At 53.3% G+C, this 21,547-nt stretch overlaps 1 protein-coding gene across 5 annotated transcripts in view; it reads right to left on the bottom strand.

The window, feature by feature from the left end:
- The window catches only part of KAZN (kazrin, periplakin interacting protein), a 1,270,084-nt gene that overhangs the window by 153,259 nt on the left and 1,095,278 nt on the right, over nucleotides 1-21,547 (bottom strand). For 3 of the 5 annotated variants that reach the window (XM_064363326.1, XM_064363330.1, XM_064363329.1), the window contains one exon: nucleotides 4,365-4,556. In XM_064363326.1, coding sequence (XP_064219396.1) covers nucleotides 4,365-4,556 — 192 coding nt within the window. Of the gene's footprint in view, nucleotides 1-4,364; nucleotides 4,557-7,423; nucleotides 7,483-18,935; nucleotides 19,065-21,547 lie in introns of those variants that run through there. The other 2 variants (XM_064363328.1, XM_064363327.1) reach the window with 2 other exon arrangements.

Raw genomic sequence — 21,547 nt, 5'->3', positions numbered from 1 at the left:
TTGAAGAAGCCTGAGGAAATCAACAGACACCCCCCAGAGGGGTCCCCTGGGCTACATGCTTACCACATGTGCTGGGCAGGGCTCATGCAGTTTATACATAAGATGATACCATTGATGAGCTGGGCTTGGGGCTCATGCCTGTAATCCCAGCGCTTTTTAAAGCCAGCCTGGGTGGATTGCTTGAGCCCAGGTGTTAACCAGCCTGAGCAACAGGGCAAGACTCTGTCTCTACAAAAAAATACAAAAATTAGCCAGGCATGGTGGCGTGTGCCTATAGTTCCAGCTACTCTGGAGGCTGAGGTGGGAGGCTCGTTTGAGCCTGGAAGGGTGGAAGTTGCAGTGAGCTGAGATTGCAACAGTGCACTCCAAACCTGGATGACAGAGTGTGAGACCCTGTCTCAAAATATATATATATATGTATCTTAAGCAATCATTCAGGCTTCTGCCTTTAAGCTCACGATGAGACCAAAATCCAAAACCAAACATTCCCACACTCATTTCCAAAGAAACAAAGGAATCTTCTCAGCCCCCATTTTCCCCAAACAAGATTCTCTTCATTGCTTTGGTGTTGCAACTGCAGACTAACGTTTTAGGTGCCTGCTTGAGTTCTATTCCTCTCGTGAGCTAGAGATTGTGGGTCTCATTCAAACACAGAGACGGCGGGGGAGTTGGCTGGAGAGGGAATCTGCCGGGGTGCAGGCCTTTGGGGGCTTTGCTTTTTCCCACACTGGGGACACTGGATGTTAACAAGTGTTGCCCAACGTCTGCTGCTTGCTCGGCCTGTACGTTTATTCTCCCTCTCCTCGTTATGGGCATATAAATCCCTTTCCATGCCCTGGACTCCTTCTGCCCACATCTGTCTGCAATTTACTCACCATGTGCTGTGGCTGGTGAAGCCTCTTATTTATGACTTTGTAGAATTCCAGGCAGGATGCTCGTGGCGGCCGAAGGTGCCCATCTCACTGCCTTTCAGGAATGCAGCTACCTTGAGTTTGGATGGACTCAGGGGAGTCTGAGGTCTGGGCCACCCCTCATGAGAGTCAGACAGGCAACATCTCCAAGCAGATCTCAGTATTGGCACTAATGGCACTACACACCAGGCCATGCAATTTATTCCTCCATCTTCACAACAACTGTGTGAAGTAGCTACTGTTTATTAGTCCCAATTATAGGAAAAACAGGCATTGTTACCATTACCCTCAGCAAAGGAACCACGATGCTGGGAGGTTAAAGAATGCATCCAAGCTCTATAACCAGAAATACCATTTGACCCAGCAATCCCATTACTGGATATATCCCCAAAGGATTATAAATCATTCTGCTATAAAGACACATACACACGTATGTTTATTGTGGCACTATTTACAATAGCAAAGACTTGGAACCAACCCAAATACCCATCAAAGATAGACTGGATAAAGAAAATGTGGCACATACCCACCATGGAATATTGTGCAGCCATTAAAAAAAGGAATGAGTTCATGTCCTTTGCAGGGACATGGATGAAGCTGGAAACCATCATTCTCAGTAAACTGACACAAGAACAGAAAACCAAACACCGCATGGTCTCACTCATAAGTGGGAGTTGGACAGTGAGAACATATGGACACAGGGAGGGGAACATCACACACCGGGGTCTGTCGGGGGGTCGGGGGAAGGGGAGGGAGAGCATTAGGACAAACACCTAATGTATGCAGGGCTTAAAACCTAGATGACAAGTTGATGGGTGAGGCACACCACCATGGCACATGTATACGTATGCAACAAACCTGCACGTTCTGCACATGTATCCCAGAACTTAAAGTAAAATAAAAAAGTAAAAACAAAAGAATGCATCCTAGCTCACAGAGCTAATACGTGGTAGAGCTGAGATTCAAGCCCAGATCTGACTTGAGTCTGCTGTCATATCCACTGAAGTAAGAATCGCTTCTATCTCTCGCATCTGGGCCAACTTCCTTCCCCGCGACCACACCCAGAGGGAAGATGAGGAGTCTCTGCAGCAGGAAAGTCTCTGCTTCTTCCGCTAATTAGCTCTGTCACCTTGGTCAAGTAATTTATTCTCCTTGAACCTCATTCAGGTGTCTCCACCTGAGAAATGGGGTTTCTAGCTCCTGGCAGGACTGAGGTGAATGGTGTATCACGTGCTTAGAACAGAGCTGGCACCCGGTAGGTGCTCAATAAAGCTTCCTTTTCATGAATACTGACAAGTCCTTGTTGCTTATATTAATACTCCTACAAAGGGGCAGATCTGCCTCCCTGGGCAAGGCCAAAGATCTGTGGTGGTGGGTAAGAAATCTTACAGCACACAGTTAGGAAGGATAGTCTGTACAGCTCTGTGGCCTGTGGGCTAAAGGGAGAAGGATGTACATGACGCTAACAGCAGGAACTATCCATCACCTTTCTAGACATTACCTCGTTTCATTCTCACAACCTCCCGCAAAGCCACTGTTAATGTCCCATTCCTCAGATTAGGAAACTGAGGTTTGGAGAGGCTGGGTTGTATATCCAAGGAGCTGGGGGTGGTGGGGTAAGGGAGCTTCTGCTTAACCCCCTGCCCATCCCTTTTAGGCCCAGGAACAGCTAAGGAAGGTTTTTCTCCTCCTTGCAGGTCAGAAGAGCACACAGGGGTGAGAATCCTGTCCCTGCTAAAAGACGTGGAGGTCAGCGTCTTGTCCCCAGGACACGGAGTGGGTGCTGCCTCCATCCTGAGAAGAGGAAGGGATATTACAGAACCCTGGGAGTTGGCATGGAGGGAGGCTCACACAGATCTGCCTAGATGGCCGGATGGCTGCATAGAGGCAAAGTGTGCCTACTTGGCAAAATGACTTCCCAAGCATGTGTCCGCTGGGCCACAATGCACCCCAATGTCTATTGCAGCTTCAAAAGACCACCCCACATGCTGCCACCATGACCCCACCAGAAACAAAACCCTAGGAGAAGAGGGTCATCTACCTGCCTTGGAGAGCAGCATGAATTGCTGAAAAGACCCGCGTGTCAAGAGTGCTGTGACACTGTGAATACAAGGCTCACCCTCAGTCGAGGATTTCCCAGACTTCCTGGAGGATGGTCAGCTGGGCACTGGACAGATAGCCTTCTTGGCCCGCTGCCCATATCACACCTCTTGTCAGGGAATTGGCTCTGACCGAGCCGATTAATAGTCCAGCAAAATCCATTCTCCCCTTTACCCTGTTAAGAGTCCTATCTGGGACAAGGCCACCCAGCTAGAAACTACATTTCCCAGAACCCTCTGCATCTAGGAATGGTCACATGACCAAGCTCTTGCAAAGGACCAAGGGGAACACATACACCCAACCAGCCTCAAATGCTCACTGTGGGGTGGGTGGTTAAGGAAGAAACAGATTCTTTAAGCCTCTATGTTTCGGGTTATCTTTGTTACAGCAGCATAGTATTAATCTAATCAATAAACCCGCTTTAGCTTCAGAAACAAAATTTTTAAAGAGGATTCACTGTTCTAGTGAATGGTAAGTGGAAAGCAGGTTGCAAAGATTTATTGTCTTTTCTAAAAGAAGCAAAGACCCTAAGGGGGCCTAATAGAATCAATGCAGACCCCTGAGGCTAAGTTCTCCCCTGATGTTTCAGGCCTATGCTCTCCAAGCACTGTGGAGTCCACTGACGGGTTACATGATGGCTTCCAGCCTTTCTCAAATAACCCTTTGAGGCCCTCAAATAACCCTTCTTCCAGCCCTACGAAGCGTGGGCAGGTGCCTCCCGGGGGAGAGGGATGTGGGTCCCTCCAGAGAAACGAGGCTGAGCACGTGGCCACCGGTTTCCTCATCTCCTAAAGCAACTTATGGCTGAAGACACACCAGCCCCGTGGTAGTTATGGATCTGTGGTCCTTGTCTTCAAAAGACCCTCTGGAGTCTACACCATGTCAACTTCCAACTGCTTCCTCCAGGCCCAGGAGAGCCCACCATGTGAGCAAGAGGACCGCCTGGTCCTCTTGCAGAGACATGTCCTCCAGCAGAGAAACCAGCACATCCACACTGTGCCCTGAGCGGAGGCACGGAAGGACCCCGAGGGTGCTGGATAAGAGAGACCCAGCTGCTGGGCCAGCGTCCTGGTCCAGCCAAGATGCCCGCCTGCCATTCACACCTCAGAGGGACATACCCCACATCCAGCCATATGGACAGTGTGTGACAGTCACACTGGAGGAGGAATGACATCTGGCACCCACCCCACAAGATGCAGAATTCCACCTGAAGAAGGGGCGGGGTAGCTGTGGCTGGAGGTGGGTGCTGGGAGACCCCTCTGTCCATCCGCATCACTTCCCCGCATGGGGAGGACTCTGGATCCCTGGGGCCTAAGCCCCCAGTGAGAGACCCGCCGCTGGCTCATCACTCACCCTGCAAGGCTTCTTTGGCTCTGGCTAGCTCCTGCTCCTTCTGGGCCAGCTGGACCCTGAGCTCGGTGGCCGAGAGGACCTCGGAGGACTTGCCGCCCTGTGACTCCTCCAGGTCCTTTGCCAACATCTCCTTCATCTGCCGGAGAAGGTGAACTTCCTCCTGGAGCCGCGACACCTCTTCCCGCAGGAGCACTAGGGAAGAAGGGCACAGGGTTAGAGGACAGGACTGTCGGCGGCTGCTCACTCGCTTTTTCTGGGGATGGTGTGAGGTTGCTTTGGCTTTTTCATTTGCTTTGCATTCAGGGCCTTTCCTACACGTGTGGAGGGAGGAGAAGCCCTTGAAGCCACTACCTTATTCCAAAGAGCCCCAGTGCTAATTCTAGGCCCCACCCACAGTCTGCAGAGCACACCTCGTGAGACACCCCCCCGACCACTCGAGGACTCCACTGCCACTGTCCCTGCACTCAGAGTGTCCACTCTCGTGGCCAATGGTTGTAGGAATTAGCATCATAACCACAAGCCAGTAGCATGCTGAGTTCAGTTTTATATACATTATCTCATTTAATCCACCAAAACCTTCAGAGACAGGGACCATCATAACCCCATTTTACAAATGAGGATATCGAGGCCCAGAGAGATTAAGTAACTTCAGGTGGTCATAAAATTAGTACGGGGCAGAGCTGGGATTTGAACCAAGGTCCGGCTAACTCTGCAGCCTGGGCTCCCAGTCTCACGTTTGGGAAACAGCCATAAAAAGGAATATTCAACACATTTTGCAAAGCACATAACCTCCAGGAGCTCAGTACTGTGTAGAAACTTGTGCATTTGCACCTGAGTGTCTTGCAGGAAAATAGGGTCTAATGAGCAGTGACAAGGTGACACTGTGGGCAGAGGTTTCTGCAGCACTCAAATCAACCCCGCATACAGGGAGGCCCCAGGAATGGGGCCAAGGAGAACTCGGTGTCTCCTGGGCCCTGGGATGCCTCGGGAAGGGACCCAGAACGTGCGCCGCCCTCCCGGAGTGAGAGACGTGACAACCGAGGTATTGTCAGCTTCTCAGTCCTGCGGGTGGATAGACACACCCATGCCCAGGACAGCTCACCTGGGCAATGGAGAAAGAGAACTGCCAAGCGGCACTGGGGGCAGCAAGCAGGGCGGGGCATCAGGCTGTGTACAGGAGCCAGGCTGCGGGTACCTCTGCGTAACTCTTAAAAAAGCACATGAAGAGAAGACGCAAACCTCACTTAGGAGACGCTGGAAGGACACGCTGAAATATTCATTAAGCGGGTCCCCTCAAGAACGAACAGACGAAGGTGTCACACTCACCAGCTCATGCTGGCCACCAGGATGCCCCCATCCTCCGCAGGGGCTGCTCCCCTCCCCACACTGCCTTCCCCTTCCCTCATCTTACATCACAGAGGAACCTGGGGCAGCCCTGGCTGGGCTCAGGCCTCTGCCTCCATCCTCTCCCTCTCCCCACCTGCAGTCACACTGGTCCCTCTCTCTGCAATATGCCACCCTCATTCCAGCACAAGGCCTTTGTCTCTGCAGTGCCCTCCACCTGAATGCCCTTTCCTAGTTCTTCCTGTGGCCACCTCCTCATTGTGATACAAGCATCCACTCCCCATCACCTCCATGGAGGGGCTTTCTCTTGCCATCCTGTGTGATGCTCTATTTATCTGTCTCCTTCCAAAACTCAATGTGGGCTCCGGGGCGAGTAGGGGTGCAGGGCTGTCTGTGTGCATCACTGCTGTGGCGGAAGCTCAGCGCACTCTGCCTCCACTCCCTGCGCCCCCACTCACTGCACCCCCACTCCCTGCGCCCCGGCCTCCTTCCTCCTTGCTCTTTCTCTGCAACACTCCTCAGCACTTGTCGTGCTCTATGGATCTGTTTATCCACAGGTTGGCTGTAAGGCCCAGGAGGGCAGGAACTTGAGTCTGTTTTGTCCACAGCCACATCCTTGTGCCTAGAACAGCACCTGGCACCTGGCTGCCCTCGAGAATAAACAGATGAAGGCACCACATTCACCAGCCTTGCACTGGCCGCCCAGCACAGGCTGCTCCCCTCCCTAGGTTGCCTTCTCCGTCCCGCCATTCCGCATCACAGACGGACCTGGGGAGGGGCCAAGGGCAGCCCTGGCTGGCCCAGACGTATGCAGGTAGAGTCAGGAGCGTCCCTGCTGGTAAGAGGGGATGTGCACTCCCTGGAGGTCTGGTGCAGTCCTTGCCCATGAGGGTCATGGAAGGGGCGTGGCTGGGGCATAGCTTTGGAGTCACCAGGTCTACAGCCAGGCATGTGGTGGCTGATGCACAAGTCCCTCCCTGCTGAGCCTCGGACACTGCATCTGTTAAATGGGTCCAACCCTCTTCAGCTGTAAGGCTCCTTGGGGGCATTGGAAGTGGCCCTCTTCATAAAGGAAGTGCTCCATGTACATAGGAAGTGCTCCATGTACACAGGAAGTGCCCCATGTACACAGGAAGTGCTCCATGTACATATACAAGAGGTGTTCTGTGAATGCCATGTACACAAATAGGGTGCAGTTTCACTGCCTTTCTTAGATGCCCTACCCTCGCCATCGGTGCCTGCTGGCACTCTTTAAGGCACTACAACCTTCTGGACCCCCTAGGAATCCTCTGGCCTTGAGGCTGAGTGGGCAGAGCCAGGTCCAGGGGAGGGGCAGGCAGAGGGTGGGCAGGGCTGAGGCCTAAGGATGGGGCGCCTCTCTCCCATCAGCTGCCTTGGGAAAAGGTGGTGGCAACTCCGGCCCCTATTCGTTCCTCCTCCACCTCACAACACTTCCTGACGCCTCGATGGGCCCAGCCACCCCTGTGAGGAGAGGAGGCCTCCCAGGGCACCTCCCTGCCCTCCCAGCTACTCCTAATCAGAGTCCCTCCTCCTCACAGAAGCCCGAGGGCACCTCTGCGGTGCAAGGCGCATGTCATTTGGTGCCAACGGCCTCCCTGCCCCACCAGCATGTTAGCTGCCTCTTCGGCCCTGTCTGAGGCCTCCTTCAGGCTGCCGGCTTCTCTCAGTTCTGGAAAGCGCTAGACTCACCGCACCTCAGGGCCTCTGCAGAGCTGTGACCTGCCAGAGAGCTCCTCTCCCCTCTTCACGGTTTCCTCCCCGTCAGTCTGTCTCAGCCTCACTGTCACAGACTCAAGAGGCCTAAGGCAGCTCCGCCCCGTCCAGTGTCAACAGCACGCAGGCAACCCAGACAAAACCCCATAGTGACATAGAGGCTCCATCGCCTCCCAGCTGCGTGCTCGGGGGACACAGGATCTGAGAGCAGAGCCCGGTCACAAATCCTGCCCTGTCTCTGTCACTGTGGGGTCTCGAGTGCTGGAAACAGTGTCTGCGCGACATGTCACGGGCACTTGGTAATGTTTCTCCAATGGCTCCACCCACCCATCTACACACAGGGGCACTGGGTGAATGCCCCAGACAGGCCCCACTCTGAAGCTAGTGTTCCTGGACCCCACCGTCAAAGGACCCCTAAACCTCATATGCCGCGGAGGCAGCCCGGGAACTGTCCAAGTCTCTCAGCAAAATTGCTAAGTAGGAGGTTTGCTCTTGGCGCCCTGCCCCTGGCCTCATTCCGGATAAACATTTGGGGCTCACCTACACTCCAGGCCAGGGGAGAGAAGGGAAGACCCCTGGCCTCAAGAAGCCTCCAGCAAATAGACGTACACATGAAGAAACAGAACACAGAAGGGGCCACATCTGCTGGCAGCACTCAGACGCCTTCAAGAAGCTGGCGGCATTCCAGATGGGCCCTGGAGGATGGGACTGGGGAAGGAGGTGGCTGCAAAGCTGGAGGGTCGTGAGTGACCAGGAAATGGGTGCCAGGTGAGGAAGAACAGGAGGAAGGCTGGAGAGGTCGGATTATAAAAGCCCTCAACCCCAACCACCCCTCAGTGCTCAGGCCTCAGCTCACAGTCTCTAGTGGTCACCAAGGCTAGAATTTTCTCCTCTTGATCAATACTCTTCAATCTCTTATTTTACCAGGGCCCCTGTTCCCTCTCAGCTGTCACTAAGAGTCTATTTCACAATAAAGTGACTGCTAACAGTATGTCCATTGTCACACAGGTAGAAGAGGCAGGTTTGTTTCTGTTTGTTTAATTTTTTTTTTTTTTTTGAGATGGAGTTTTGCTCTTGTTGCCCAGGCTGGAGTGCAGTGGCATGATCTCGGCTCACTGCAACCTCTGCCTCCAGGGTTCAAGTGATTCTCCTGCCTCTCAGCTAATTTTTTTTAGTAGAGACAAGGTTTCACCATGTTGGCCAGGCTGGTCTCAAACTCCTGACATCAGGCGATCCACCTGCCTTGGCCTCCCAAAGTGCTGGGATTACTAGCGTGAGCCACAGCGCCAGTCTTTTTTTTTTTTTAAGTGACTTCTGGGTCTCCTCCAACCACCGTGAGGAAGCCACCAAGACTGTTTACTGTTGTCCAGGAAGAAGGCAATGAATTCCAAGAGACTTGGCTTCAAACCCAGGCCTGGCCGGGCCCTCGTCATGACTTTGTGCAAGCCTCGTGTCACTTCTCTGGGTCTCAGTTGTCATGAATGCTGCATGGATGCCACCCACTTAGGGTTGCCAGAGTAGGCAAAACAAAACAGAGTCATGGCAAACAAACACCCCTAGACACGCAGTTAGATTTGAATTTCAGATAAATAAACAACAAATCGTTTTCAGTATATGTCCTAACTACTGCACGGAAACATACTTACATTAAAAATTGATTCATCACGTATCTGAAATTCAAATGTAACTGGGCGTCTTGTGTTTTATTCCAGCAGCGCTACTCCTATCTCATGGGGATTTGGACACCATGAAATGGGGCAACCAGGGAGCGGGCTGTGCCTGAGCGCTGCACAGGAGGGAGGCGGGGCAGGCACTGGAAAGCGTCTGCCAAAGTCTTCTCTGCACCCTCACTCAGATGAGAGCAGAGAGCCAGGTGGAGCTGGGCATCATGTGTCTTTCTCTTTGGCTAACAGCGGCAAAGGCAGATTTTTTTCTGCACGCACCTTCCTAACAGGTGTACCTGACGCCTAAGCCCCGCCGCTCCAGGCGAGCCGTGAACAAGCCGATGGGAACCTGGAGGGCGGGTCACCAGGTGCAGCAGCTGCAGGAGCCAAGTCTTCAGAGACCAGGCTGGAAAAACAGCTCCATGGAAAGAGAGACGCTTATCGGAGCTTGCTAACTGCACCTGCCCAGCTGGGTGTGGAAGCCCAGGTCTCACATGCCCCAGACTCTTCCAGGAGTGGAGGTGACCCTGGGACCGCAATCACAGCCTAAGGCCCAAGAGCACAGCCTCTCAGTTCACCAGCTCTGGGACCACAGGCAGGCACTTCTCCTCCCTGGGCCTCGGCTGCCTCACCTGTAAAACGGGGGAGATGGAAATAAATGAGACTGTGTGAGGCGCTTGCATGTGCCTGGTACATGCAGCACTGTGTCCACAGCTCACCTTCCCCTCTGCACAGCAGGGAGCAACCACATTTCTGAAGAAACAATAAAGAAGCTGCTGTTGGGGCTGGGCGCGGTGGCTCACGCCTGTAATCACAGCACTTTGGGAGGCCGAGGTGGGTGGATCACGAGGTCAAGAGATCGAGACCATCCTGGCCAATATGGTGAAACCGCGTCTCTACTAAAAATACAAAAATTAGCTAGGGGTGGTTATCCCAGCTACTCCAGAGGCTGAGGCAGGAGAATCACTTGAACCCAGCAGGCAGAGGTTGCAGTGAGGCGAGATCGTGCCACTGCACTCCAGCCTGGGGACAGAGTGAGACTCCATCTCAAAAAAAAAAAAAAAAGCTGCCATTGGAAGACTTGGGTTTCTTCCTCAGAGGAACTATTACCTTGCTGTGTGACCTTGGGCCAGTCACTGTCTCTCTCTGGGCCTTTACAACATGGGTACCCTTAGAGGGACCCACTCTTTATGAGTCTAGATGAATGCTACAGATTTTGTGTTTCTCCCATTATGGGCGGGGTCTACAGCTGTACTGCTCAGGATGGCACCTGCTAGGCACAGGTGACTATCTTACATATAAATTAATTAAAATGGAAAACTCAGTTTCTCTAGCCACAACTCCAGTGCATCCACGTGGCTAGGGTAGGGGACAGTGCCGATCTAGACGGCTGCCATGATTGCACGGAGCTCTCCTGTCAGCCCCGGGCTAGAGGGCATGAGATGAAGATGGTATTTCTTAAGCATCTGGTATACCTCAGGCTGGTGACCCAGCAACAGGAGAAAGCTATTTGCCAAAGGCAAGGCAGCTACTGAGGAAGGAGTCATCGTTTCTGAAGAAAACTGTCCTGGCCTTTGCCCAAAGATTGACTGGGTACCTTTCTGCTGACGCTGGGTAACTGCAGTGTCCTCAGTCCCCTGGGCAGAGGGGCCCCAAACCCATAGATTTAGCAGAGTTCTCTTGGCCATGGTGGCAGGAAGTATACACTACCTGGGAAACGGTGGCCCTCCTGCCCCAGGGAGCCGACTGTTACCAACGGTGCTGCCCTCGGGGGGACAACCAGACCAGCAGGCAGGCCACACAGCAGGTCCCCAGGGGCCTCCTCCCCAAGGGAAAGGGGGTGTGGTGTGCCCACTCAGAGGAAAGGTCCACACCAGGTGGCAAAGGGAGCTGGGGCAGACTCTTGTGCTAATGCAGCCCATCGGCTTTAGTTTGCAAAAGCAGTGAGTCCCACTTTAGAAAAATGCAAATTTCCAGCTTCCCTTGCAGCTAGGGTTGTCCATGTGACACACTTCTGGCCAGTGAGATGCAAAAAAAAGTCCCTTAGGAGGACCGACCCTTACTTACAAAAATAGGGCTTTACCTCTTTCTCCACCTTCTGTCCTAGAAAGTAGACTTAACGGCTAGAGCTACAGTGGCCACCTTGTAACAGAAGGCAACCTCAGACCACAAAGGCTCTTGGTGAATTGCAGGTTTGTAAAGCCAGCCTCCCCAAGCCAAAGGTCTCAGTAACGACAATATTATGATTATCATCTATTATCATAACAATTACATCTTTCTTAACACTTCTTGAGCACATGTTATAGGCTCTAAGCTTTGCTATATTCTACCTTATCTAGTTTAATTCTCACAATAACTCCAAGAAGCAGATCCTGTTATTATCATTCATGGTTTATCGACGGGGCAGTTGAGGCTCAGAGGAGTTAAATGGCTTGGCGAAGGTCACACAGGGTGAAGAGCCAGGGTTTGGACACAAGACGGTCTGGTTTCAGCACCTCCAGCCTCAATTTCCACACTATCACCATCCAGAAGGAGAGGAGCAAGGTTTGTGGGTGACACAAGAGCTTCCCGAGCCAGCAGGGCCTCGGCAGCAACCAGGCTTGGCTTGGTGGATGCCAGTGGAGGGAGGCGTGCCCCTCAGCAGGGGATCAGTGAGTCAGCCACTTCGTGCATGGTGGCCCTGACCCTCCACGAAGACAGTCCCCATGCAGTCCCTGGAGAAGGGTGTGGCCACGGAGCCAGTCTGTCCATTCCACAAGGGCAGAGACTCTGTTCTGCTCACACCCGACACCCAGCCCCGTGCTCCGTGCCGTGTTCTTGGGAGGCACACACTGCAGTGCTGAGACAGGCACGCGGGTTTGGGGTCCGCCAGCTGGGGCTCAGCCTTGGCTCCCCCACTTCCCAGCTATTTGACCTGTGGACCAGCAACCTCTGATCTCTTATCTGAAAATGGAGCCAAGGCCAGTCTCTCAGGCCTGTGGTAAATCGTTAAACAAAGCAATCCATTTCTCAGTGGAAATTCTCCGGAAGGTTCGACGTGAGGGTCAAATGTAGCTCATCATGGTCATCATTTCGGAAAAAGGCAAACCTCCTCGATCTTCCGGGGAAAAGGCTTGGCCTCACTAACTGCACAACCCCGACCTTTGGGCTTCCGCAGCCCAGGAAGGGTGGATGAAACAGCAGGGATGAATGTGTTGAAGGCTGAGTCATCAAGTCTAGAGAATGAGGGAGGCAGAAATCGTGGGGGGCTCTGAGCGGAGTCCAGGCTTGGAGGGACTGTGCCCACCTGCCCATCAGGGGTGGATGCCTTGATCAACAGCCACGCACCCAAATATCAAAACGTACTGAACACAAACTGTACACTTAAGAGCTGAGTATTTTACTGTATGTAAATTATACCCCGAGGAAAAACAATCTAAATATAGCAGTAGCATATTTCAAATTTTCCATTAAGAACTCATTTCTATAGCCCTCCCTGCAAAATAAATCCAGGTACACAACCAACCAACCCCCTGTTCTCCAGCAGGCCCCGGGGAAAGGGGTATCCTGGTCTAACCCCCACCCATCTTGGTGACTTTGTGGACAGTGAGGGGTCTGCATGTCTAGGAAACACCAGAGTGTTTGCTTGAGCCACACACACACACACACACACACACACACACACACACACACACACAGTGGGAAAGAAATCAGATGCCCAGAGAATGGTCCCACACCTGCCACGGCCAAATGGAGGTCACTTCCAAGGGAGAAGCGCTCTGTATTGACCTGCCACTGTCCCCATGAAGCCTTGCAGAGACCACGGCTGCTGCCACCTGAGCACGTAGATGCCACATGCTGGATGGCCACCCTAATCTCATGACCCCATGCAGGACTGCGGTGGTCCCCACCTGAGGCTCACAGGCATTGGCAGGGTGTGGGATCAAGCCCACCACTCTTGCCATTTTGAGTTGGGGCCAAATCAGGTCCAAGTGTGGTCTCAGTACCCTGGGATGATGCTTGTCCTAAAACTAAGGAATCAGATTGCTCTTGGAGGGTTAAAGCTTTAAGATAGAGACATGGTTGGGTGTGGTGGCTCATGCCTATAATCCCAGCACTTTGGGAGGCCGAGGTGGGTGAATCACCTGAGGTCAAGAGTTCGAATCAGCCTGGCCAACACGGCAAAACCCCGTCTCTACTAAAAATACCAAAAATAAGCTGGGGGTGGTGATGGGCACCCGTAACCCCACCTACTTGGGAGGCTGAGGCGGGAGAATTGCTTGAACCTGGGAGGCGGGCAGTGAGCCGAGATCGCACCATTGCACTCCAGCCTGGGTGACAGGGCGAGACTCTGTCTCAAAAATAAATAAATAAATAAACAAACTAAAAAAACAAAAAGAGACACAATGACTCTCATGGACAAAGTCATCTTAAGAGACAGGGACTCCCAGGCCCCAACTAAACAGTGACGGGACGAGTGTATTAGTGCATCCGACAAAGCAGGTGCCCAGCAGAGGAGGGGAGTCCTGGAAAGGAAGAGTCAGAGATGCGGAGGCCCACAGAGCCCAATGCCCAGGGCAGAGGGGGTGGGGGTCTTCGCTGGTGGACTAGGGCACCTCCTCTGTTCTGCATTTGCTGTGGGTATAGCACGAGGCAGGAAAGAAGTGCATCTCTGCTCTGATCTCAAATGTGTCTGTCGCCTTTGCCCAGGTGATAATCATCATGCTTTCTGAGCCCTTTATATGTGTTGAGATTGATCGAAATGTTCATGTGCGTTAATTCTGAATCCCCTTAAGAACCCTAGGGGACTGGTTGGGTGTGGTGGCTCACGCCTGTAATCCCAGCACTTTGGGAGGCCAAGGCAGGTGGATCACAAGGTCAGGAGTTCAAGACCAGCCTGGCCAACACAGTGAAACCCCATCTCTACTAATAAATACCGAAAAACAAAAATTAACTGGGCATGGTGGCACATGCCTGTAGTCTCAGCTACTTGGGAGGCTGAGGCAGGAGAATGGCTTGAACCCAGGAGGTGGAGGTTGCAGTGGGCCCAGATTGAGTCACTGCACTGCAGTCTGGGCAACAGAGTGAGACTTCATCTCAAAAAAAAAAAAAAGAGCCCAAGAACCCTAGGGGACGGGCTCATTTTACAAAAGAAACTGAGACACGGAGAGACATGGGTTAAACATGGGAATTTTGCTGTTGCATGTAACCACTGAGTTATTCCCCTTCTCCTGTGGGTACAGCTGCCAGATCAAGATGCCCTGCAGGTAGACAAAAAGCCCGGTGCACCTTCCTTTCAGGGCCTGCAGCTGGGCAGAGAGCCCTGGAACCCTCTTTGGAGAGTTACCCCCATTTTCATCCTTTCCCTGGCCTGGGAGGCCTGAGGTCACAGAACCTCAGCCTCTTTGTTCAGCTGACCCAACACTGCGTGGGGCTGGGAGTCCTGGATTAGCTCAGCTCAGGGCTGCTGCCGCAGCCACACTGACTGTCTGCCTCGGACCCCTCCAAAGGCTCCTCAAAGCTCTGTATGTGACCAGAGCTGCCGCAGGGAGACAGCTCACAGCCTCCCAAGTTAACAGTTTGCCCGTGGTGTGAGAAGTCTGGCAGCGGTAGCCTGGAAAGTGCCAGCCTGAAGGCCATGCTTCTGTTGACCATCCTGAGCCTTTGGGGCGAGGTGAGCCCAGCCTTGGGGTCACTCCCTCTACGGGGCTGACCCTCCCAGGCCCCTTCAGCCTCCCTTCTCCTGCCTGGTCCCGGCATGGGGAGTTGGAAACAGCTCCATCTTCTTGAACCACCTCTGTCCCCATTTGCTAGACTGACCCTCCCATCCGTCCCCCCACCCCCCCGTCCCCCGTCCATCCCTGGTGGCAGGTAGACAGGCAAGAGCGGGAGCCTGGCTTGGTGGAGATTTCTATGTCCTCTGGGCCTGTGTCATAGGATCCTGTCACTCAGCAGGGGGTGACGGGAAGCAGTCCAGCAATCCCCAAATAGGAGAAGACTCTCAAATAACACCCACCGATTCCACCACAGTGTCTCTTCCAATGTGCTCCCAGGCCCGGAGAACCGCTTGGTAATTCTTCCTACAGGTGGGTGTGGGCGGCATGGGGACTCAGGTGATACTGCCTTTGTCCTTTTCTCATATTGCATAGTAATTGTTTTTTCTGTTAGGTGGTGTTGAAACCGTCTTCCCCGCAGAGGCTCTTCCAGTGAAGCCACTGGCCTGTAAACGCACCTTTAGCCAGACCCTCCTCAGAGCTCTGAGTGCCAAGCGAATCCTCTTCTACCATCTTGCTGCCCAGAGTTCCCATGGGGGGCTGTGCCCACCCAGCTCCACACCCCAGAAACCCGATCCTCTCCTGCATGCCTTCACTCACCCGTCACCAAACACAGGCTGGGCAGCTACCATGTCGCTGCCCTGGAGGAGTGACAGGCACAGGCTCAGAAGCAGAGTTGTCCTGGGGAAGCCAAGGAATCACGAACCTCCAGCCCCACTGAACTTGAGGATTGGCACTGCAGAAAGCGGCCCTCTGGGGTCTGCCGGAGGTTTGGGTGCCACCTTCATGGCAGAGGCTGCAAAAATCACTCGGCAGGTGCTTCTGGCACCAGAAGGAATGTGAACCTTCCAAAACACCATCTGGCTGGGGGTGGGAGAGGCAGGCACTTGCCTGGGTGGCTGGGTCCCTGCCTGGCAGTGGCAGCAAAGACAGCTCAATCCCAAAGTCCATGGCCAGGCCTCCTTGATGACTATGAAGAGTCTGCTCCCACCTACTTGGGAATTTGCTTGGGTAGGAGGGATGGGGAAGTGCCGGCCTCTGCTCAGCTGCCTCCTCCAGCCCTCAGTGAGCTCCTTCCTTCCCTCCCTTCCCTCCCTTCTTTCCTTCCTTCCCTCCCTTCCCTCCTCCCTCCCTCCCCACTTCCCTTCCCTTTCCTTCCCTCCTTCCCCCTTTCTTTCTCTTTCTTTCTTTTCTTTCTTTCTCTCTCTCTTTCCCTCCCTCCCTTCTTTTAAGTTAGTATGTATTAACTATGGTTTTTAATAAAGAATTTTTTTCCCTTTAATCCCAATTCAGCTGCTTAATGTAAAACCACAGACAAATAACTTCTTTTTTATTTTTTGAGTCAGAGTCTCACTCTGTTGCCCAGGCTGGAGTGCAGTGGTGTGATCTTGGCTCACTGCAACCTCCCCTCCCAGGTTCAAGAGATTCTCCTGACACAGCCTCCCGAGTAACTAGGATTACAGTCATGCGCTACGATGCCTGGCTAATTTTTGTATTTTTAGTAGAGATGGCATTTCACCATGCTGGCCAGGCTGGTCTTGAACTCACGGTCTCAAGTGATCCACTCCCGACTCTCACAGTGCTGGGATGACAGGTGTGAGCCACCATCCCTGGCCTAATGAGCACATTTTCCTCTGAGGATTAGAAGCAGTGAGTTGTAGCCAGTTTATCCAAGTCAGGTGGGCTGATGGGGGCTTCCCGGACCATCCTCTTGGTACAAGGAGCTGAGCCTCCATGCCACCGCTTCCTCTGAGAGGCCGCCTCATCCAGCCTTTTCTTTCCAAATTTCTCCATTATCTCCCTCCCTGGACTGGGCAGCAGATGTTTCTGTCTGGCTGACATCTATGCCCCTTCTTCTCAACAACGTGCCTCCATTTCCCTTTGGGGAGCCCCTACTGTCAACGCCTGTGGTTCAGGGAGGAAAATATGACCCAGTCCAGCCAATGAGGTCACTGAATAACTCTGAACACTGTGACTGGTTCAGGAGAAGGCACATGACCCAAGTCAGTCCAATCAGAGGGAAATCTCTGGACTAGGTTCCAGGTGCTCTCTTTACCAAGGGCTCAGGCTGTGAGGATGGAGCCTGGAGTTGCTGGCAGCTGTCTTGCCACTGGGAAGGGAGGAGCCAATGAAACTAGGACAGGATCTGGATAATACCCGAATACCTGAGTCCTGGATCACACCACACCTGAAGCCAGAATCTACCCCTGAACGTTTCAGTTACACAAGCCAATACATTCTCTTTTTCATTGAAGCCAGTTTGAGTTGCATTTTTTAATCCCTTGTAATTGAAAAAGAATCCTGATACACTGTTTTTGTCAGAGACAGTTTTCTGGGCACCTAGCATCCCTACAAACTGGAAGGCGATCTGCTATGTGTTAGACACTAGAAGCTCTTATTCTTTCTTCAGAAACTGGATGAGCAAAAATGGACGAGGGAACTTAGTTCTTCTAAGCAATGAGCACTTATCACTTTAGACTTCAATTCTAGCTTCTCTTTGACCCCAGTGACCAGTCCCCCTGGATTGAAACCCTGGATGGCACAAACCTTTCAAGTTTTGCCTCAAAGCCATTTCCAGGCGCTTCCTGCCCAAATCAGTCTTTCTCCTCTTTCCCCATCTGGAGGGGTCTTTGTACCAACCCCACGGTCACTGGGGTTCACCCGAGGGTTCCAGCTCCCATGTGGGTGTTCACTACATGCCTGGCACTGAGCCTCAGTCCATCACCAAGCCACCTCCCAGGTTCAAGTGATTCTCTCGCCAACTCCATGGGATAAGTGCTAGCATTCTCTCCATTTTGCAGAGGCAGCAATGGAGGCCTGAACAGCGAGGCTGCTTTGTTCACGGTCACAGAGCTGAGCCAGGTGGCACAGCTGGATCCCAACCCCGGCCGGTCTGATTCCAAAGCTCATGTTCCTGACCACTGGATAGGCTCCCAGCCGTAAGTCCCATGCTGTGCCTGCGTTGCAAACTAAATGCCAGGACAAGCAGTCTCACAGGTGGGCACAGAGCTGAAACTGGGCCTTGGGTCTTTGAGCTTCAGATGGAAAAACTGGCCAGGTCCCCCTGTCTTGGCTCTTGCAACAATCTCCTCCCCTCCCCAAGGCCAGACTCCTGAAGGGAGGCACCCAGGGGAGGGACAGCAAGCCCCGGGTGGCGTCGCCTGCTTCCCTCCACGCCCTCACTGTGCAGGACTTTCCACCCGTCCTCATCCATCCTCTGTCTTCCCCACCCTCGAGGGAAAAAAATTTACCAACACCCCAAGAGGAGAAACAAAGACGGCCCCGCATTAGTTACACCCACCACCTCACGACACCATCCACACTGGAGCCCAAAGCTCACTGCAGATCGGGAGGAAGTGACTTGACCAAGGCCTTGCCATGGCAGGGGTGAGCCCAGCCCTGCTTTCTTTCCCACCCTGAGGGTGACTCAGCAGCCCAACACCCTGCGTCTCAGTTTCCTTCTCCACCCATTCCCAGAATCCACAGAAAGATGGAAGCTGCTGCCTGTCCCACGCGCCACAGAGCAAGTTCTCCCGTGTCTAGCTCCGGGTGGGAGAGCTAACTTTCTGAGCAGACTAGGGGAAAGAATAGGCATTTTATTCCCATGTTAGAGATAACCAGAACGAGGCCTAGAAGAACGTGTCTGAAATCCACAACCTCAACATCGCAGCCACTGGCTACCACGAGCTGGAAACTGAACCGGAACACGCTGGGGCTTGAACATGCTAAGCCAGTGTCAGATTTCAACTCAGGGGTTAAATGCAGCAGAATGTGTAAGGCATGCCGACGATCCCTGCAGATGTAAACAATTATGCCGAGAAGAGAAGCAGGTGAGCAGGGCTCCGAGGAAGGCTCTCCTAGACATCCCCTTCACACGAGGGTGGGGAGCCTGCAATTCCCAGATCGCCACAGTGAACAGATGTGAGCTTTCCAAAGAATTTCGACCAAGTCCAGACTGGGGTCTGAGCAAATGGCAAACCTGGGGGACTCACTGCCTCCTGTACAGCTTCTGAAGGTGCTCACCTGCTGGGCGTTTCCTGCAATCCCATCACCTCTATGTCCCTCCACTTCCTCACCTGTAAAATGGCCACAATGAGAGTGAAGAGCAGTGGTTCTGGAACTGGATGGCCTGGTTCGAATCCTGGCTCTGTCCTTGGGTAGTTGTTTGGCCCTGGGAGGTCACCTCCCTGTCCTTGGGTGGAGAATGAAGATCATCACCACAGTATATCCACCTCCAGGGCTGCTGTGCCAAGGCCTGAGGACAGATAAAAAGCCCCGGGAAGGGGCCTGGCCCCCATGGGCCCTCCGTCAACACTGGCTGACAGCTGCTGATGCCATCAGAGAGCCTGCCTGGCTTCGTGGAGGCGACAGGAAAGGAGAGCATGCCTTGGGCTCAGCCTGCCCAAGTCTTCCGGGCCGGAGCGGAAGCTAGACCCTCGGTGGGAGGCTCGCGAGGCTGCGGGGCAGCTCACGAATCCATGTAACTCACTCACTATTACTCTCCAGCCTGACTGAGCAGCTGCTCCAGGAAGAAATAAAATATGCTTTGCATACTTTAAATGTTTCGCTTATGAAAACTGGCAGGGCTGCCTTTCTAAATTGTTTAGCAATAAAGTCACTAACGAGCGGCGTTCGAGGCTCTCCCCACTGGAGCCGGAGCCTGAGCCGGGCGGGGGAGCCGGCGGGGGTGGGGGCGGGGAGGGAGGACAGACTGGCCGCCAGTGTGGAGGCCGCTGGGGCTTCCAGAAGGCGCCATCTGAGATTTTTCAGAGGGGCACGGGGATCACTTCCTGGTGTCCCAATGTGAAATTGGATCCTCCCTCTGGAAGCCAAGACCCAAGTGAATGGCGGCGGGGAGGGGCGGGGGGTCTTCCGGCCTGGGACGTTTTCCCACACTCCAGGGCGTCCCTGTTTCCAGCCAATCGAGTTAATTGAAAAATTACCTTGGGCTGAGAAAGAGCAGGCCCAAGGCCACGGAGGCCTGGCTCACAGGAGACCCAACTCAGCCTCCAGCACGGGACTTCCAGGACCTGCAGCTGCGCTCCGGGGGCTGGGCACACCGCCCCCGCAACCTCCCGGAGACCTCAGCGGTGGCTTTAGTCCTGCTTGACAGATGGGGAAACTAAGGCAAAAGGGCTAAGAGGCCTGCCCAAGAGCAAACAGCTGGGGAGCCGTGGGCCCTGAGCCCCGTGCCGCCCGGTGCTGCGCGCTGCGGTCCTTCGCCCCAGGATGCTGTTCTGTGATGTGTGGCAGGGCCACTGTAAGCCCAAAACCCAACGAATGTAACTCGGAAGGAAGCCCAGGATGCAGACCAGCTGGCGGGCCGGCAAGAGGCCTCCCGCCCTGCCCAGAACAGGATGGGGCCTCCATCCGCAGAAGGCCTTGCTGCGGGCTGATATTGCTGATATGGATAAAGTGTGAATGAAGTGATTTGCCCCTCTTCCAAATGCTCACATCTCTGTTTATCATCCCAACTCCCTGGGTAGATGACAGTGGTGGGTTTTATTGTCCTAAATAAAGGCCAGCCCACTCCAAGGCCCTAGGAACAGCACCATGACTCAGCCAGGTCACACGGGAGTCTGGGGTACCGGGAGGCCCAAGCCCAGTTCCCCACCTGACTCCTGCCCTGGCCCATCTCCCAGTCCCAGACACCAGGCCGACCACACTGGAGACTGCCTCTCCAGAGCCGTACAATCCTGTCCCCCTAGGACCCCTGCCTATTCAAAGGCCAGTGAGGCCTGCCATTCCAGAGTAGTTCATCCCGTCTCCAGGGGCCTCTGCGGGCGTGGCTTCTGAATGCAAAGAGACCAACGGGGACACCACGGCTCTGTCTCCCCCCAATCAGGCTACAACCTTCAGGACTAGAAATGAACAAAGCGGATTAGAAAAACACCCTTACTTCACTTGGAGAGTTTCAGCAGTGTCGTCTATGAACCAAACGTACAATTAAGACACAGAAAAATGTGAGTTGCTTTTTTTTTTAGGAGGGGGAGCTGGGAGTGGGAACAGGCAGACAAACTCAAGTCCCCGAGTTATCTTTATGTCTGAAGACAGAACTTCTTCCCCACAAGAAAACTTGACCCTGACATAGAAGCTGCATATCTAGCGTTTGCATGTTTTTTTGTTTGTTTTTGTTTTGAGACAGAGTCTGGCTCTGTTGCCCAGGCTGAAGTGCCGTGGTGAGATCTCAGCTCACTGCAACCTCTGCTTCCCAGGTTTAAACGATTCTCCTGCCTCAGTTTCCCAAGTAGCTGGGATTATAGGTGCGTACCACCATGCCCAGCTAATTATTTTTGTATTTTTTGTAAAGATGGGGTTTCATCACGTTGGTCAGGCTAGTCTCGAACTCCCAACGTCAAGTGATCCGCCCACCTGAGCCTCCCAAAGTGCTGGGATTACAGGTGTGAGCCACTGCACCCGGCCCAACTTTTGGTTTTGACACTTACTGAGCACCTCACCTGAGAGACAGTGCCATCTAAGCAGCTAGAAATACATCTCCAAGCAAGGCATCCAGGCATCCCAGCCACTTACTAACCAAGTGGTCTCCAGCAAGTCACCTCACCTCTCTGTGGCTCAGTTCTGTCATCTGTAAAATGGGAGTAAGGGTGGCTCTCTTATAACTTTGTTGTAAGGATTAATTGAGGGTCTATACATAAAAGAACAGTGCTGGGCACAAGGAAAGTACTAC

Source organism: Aotus nancymaae, unplaced genomic scaffold (genome assembly GCF_030222135.1).
Source record: "Aotus nancymaae isolate 86718 unplaced genomic scaffold, 86718_ANA_hifiasm-v0.15.2.pri h1tg000053l, whole genome shotgun sequence".
NCBI classification, from domain to species: domain Eukaryota; kingdom Metazoa; phylum Chordata; class Mammalia; order Primates; family Aotidae; genus Aotus; species Aotus nancymaae.
Note: the sequence above shows the minus strand (reverse complement) of the source record. Positions and strands in the feature narration are given on the sequence as shown.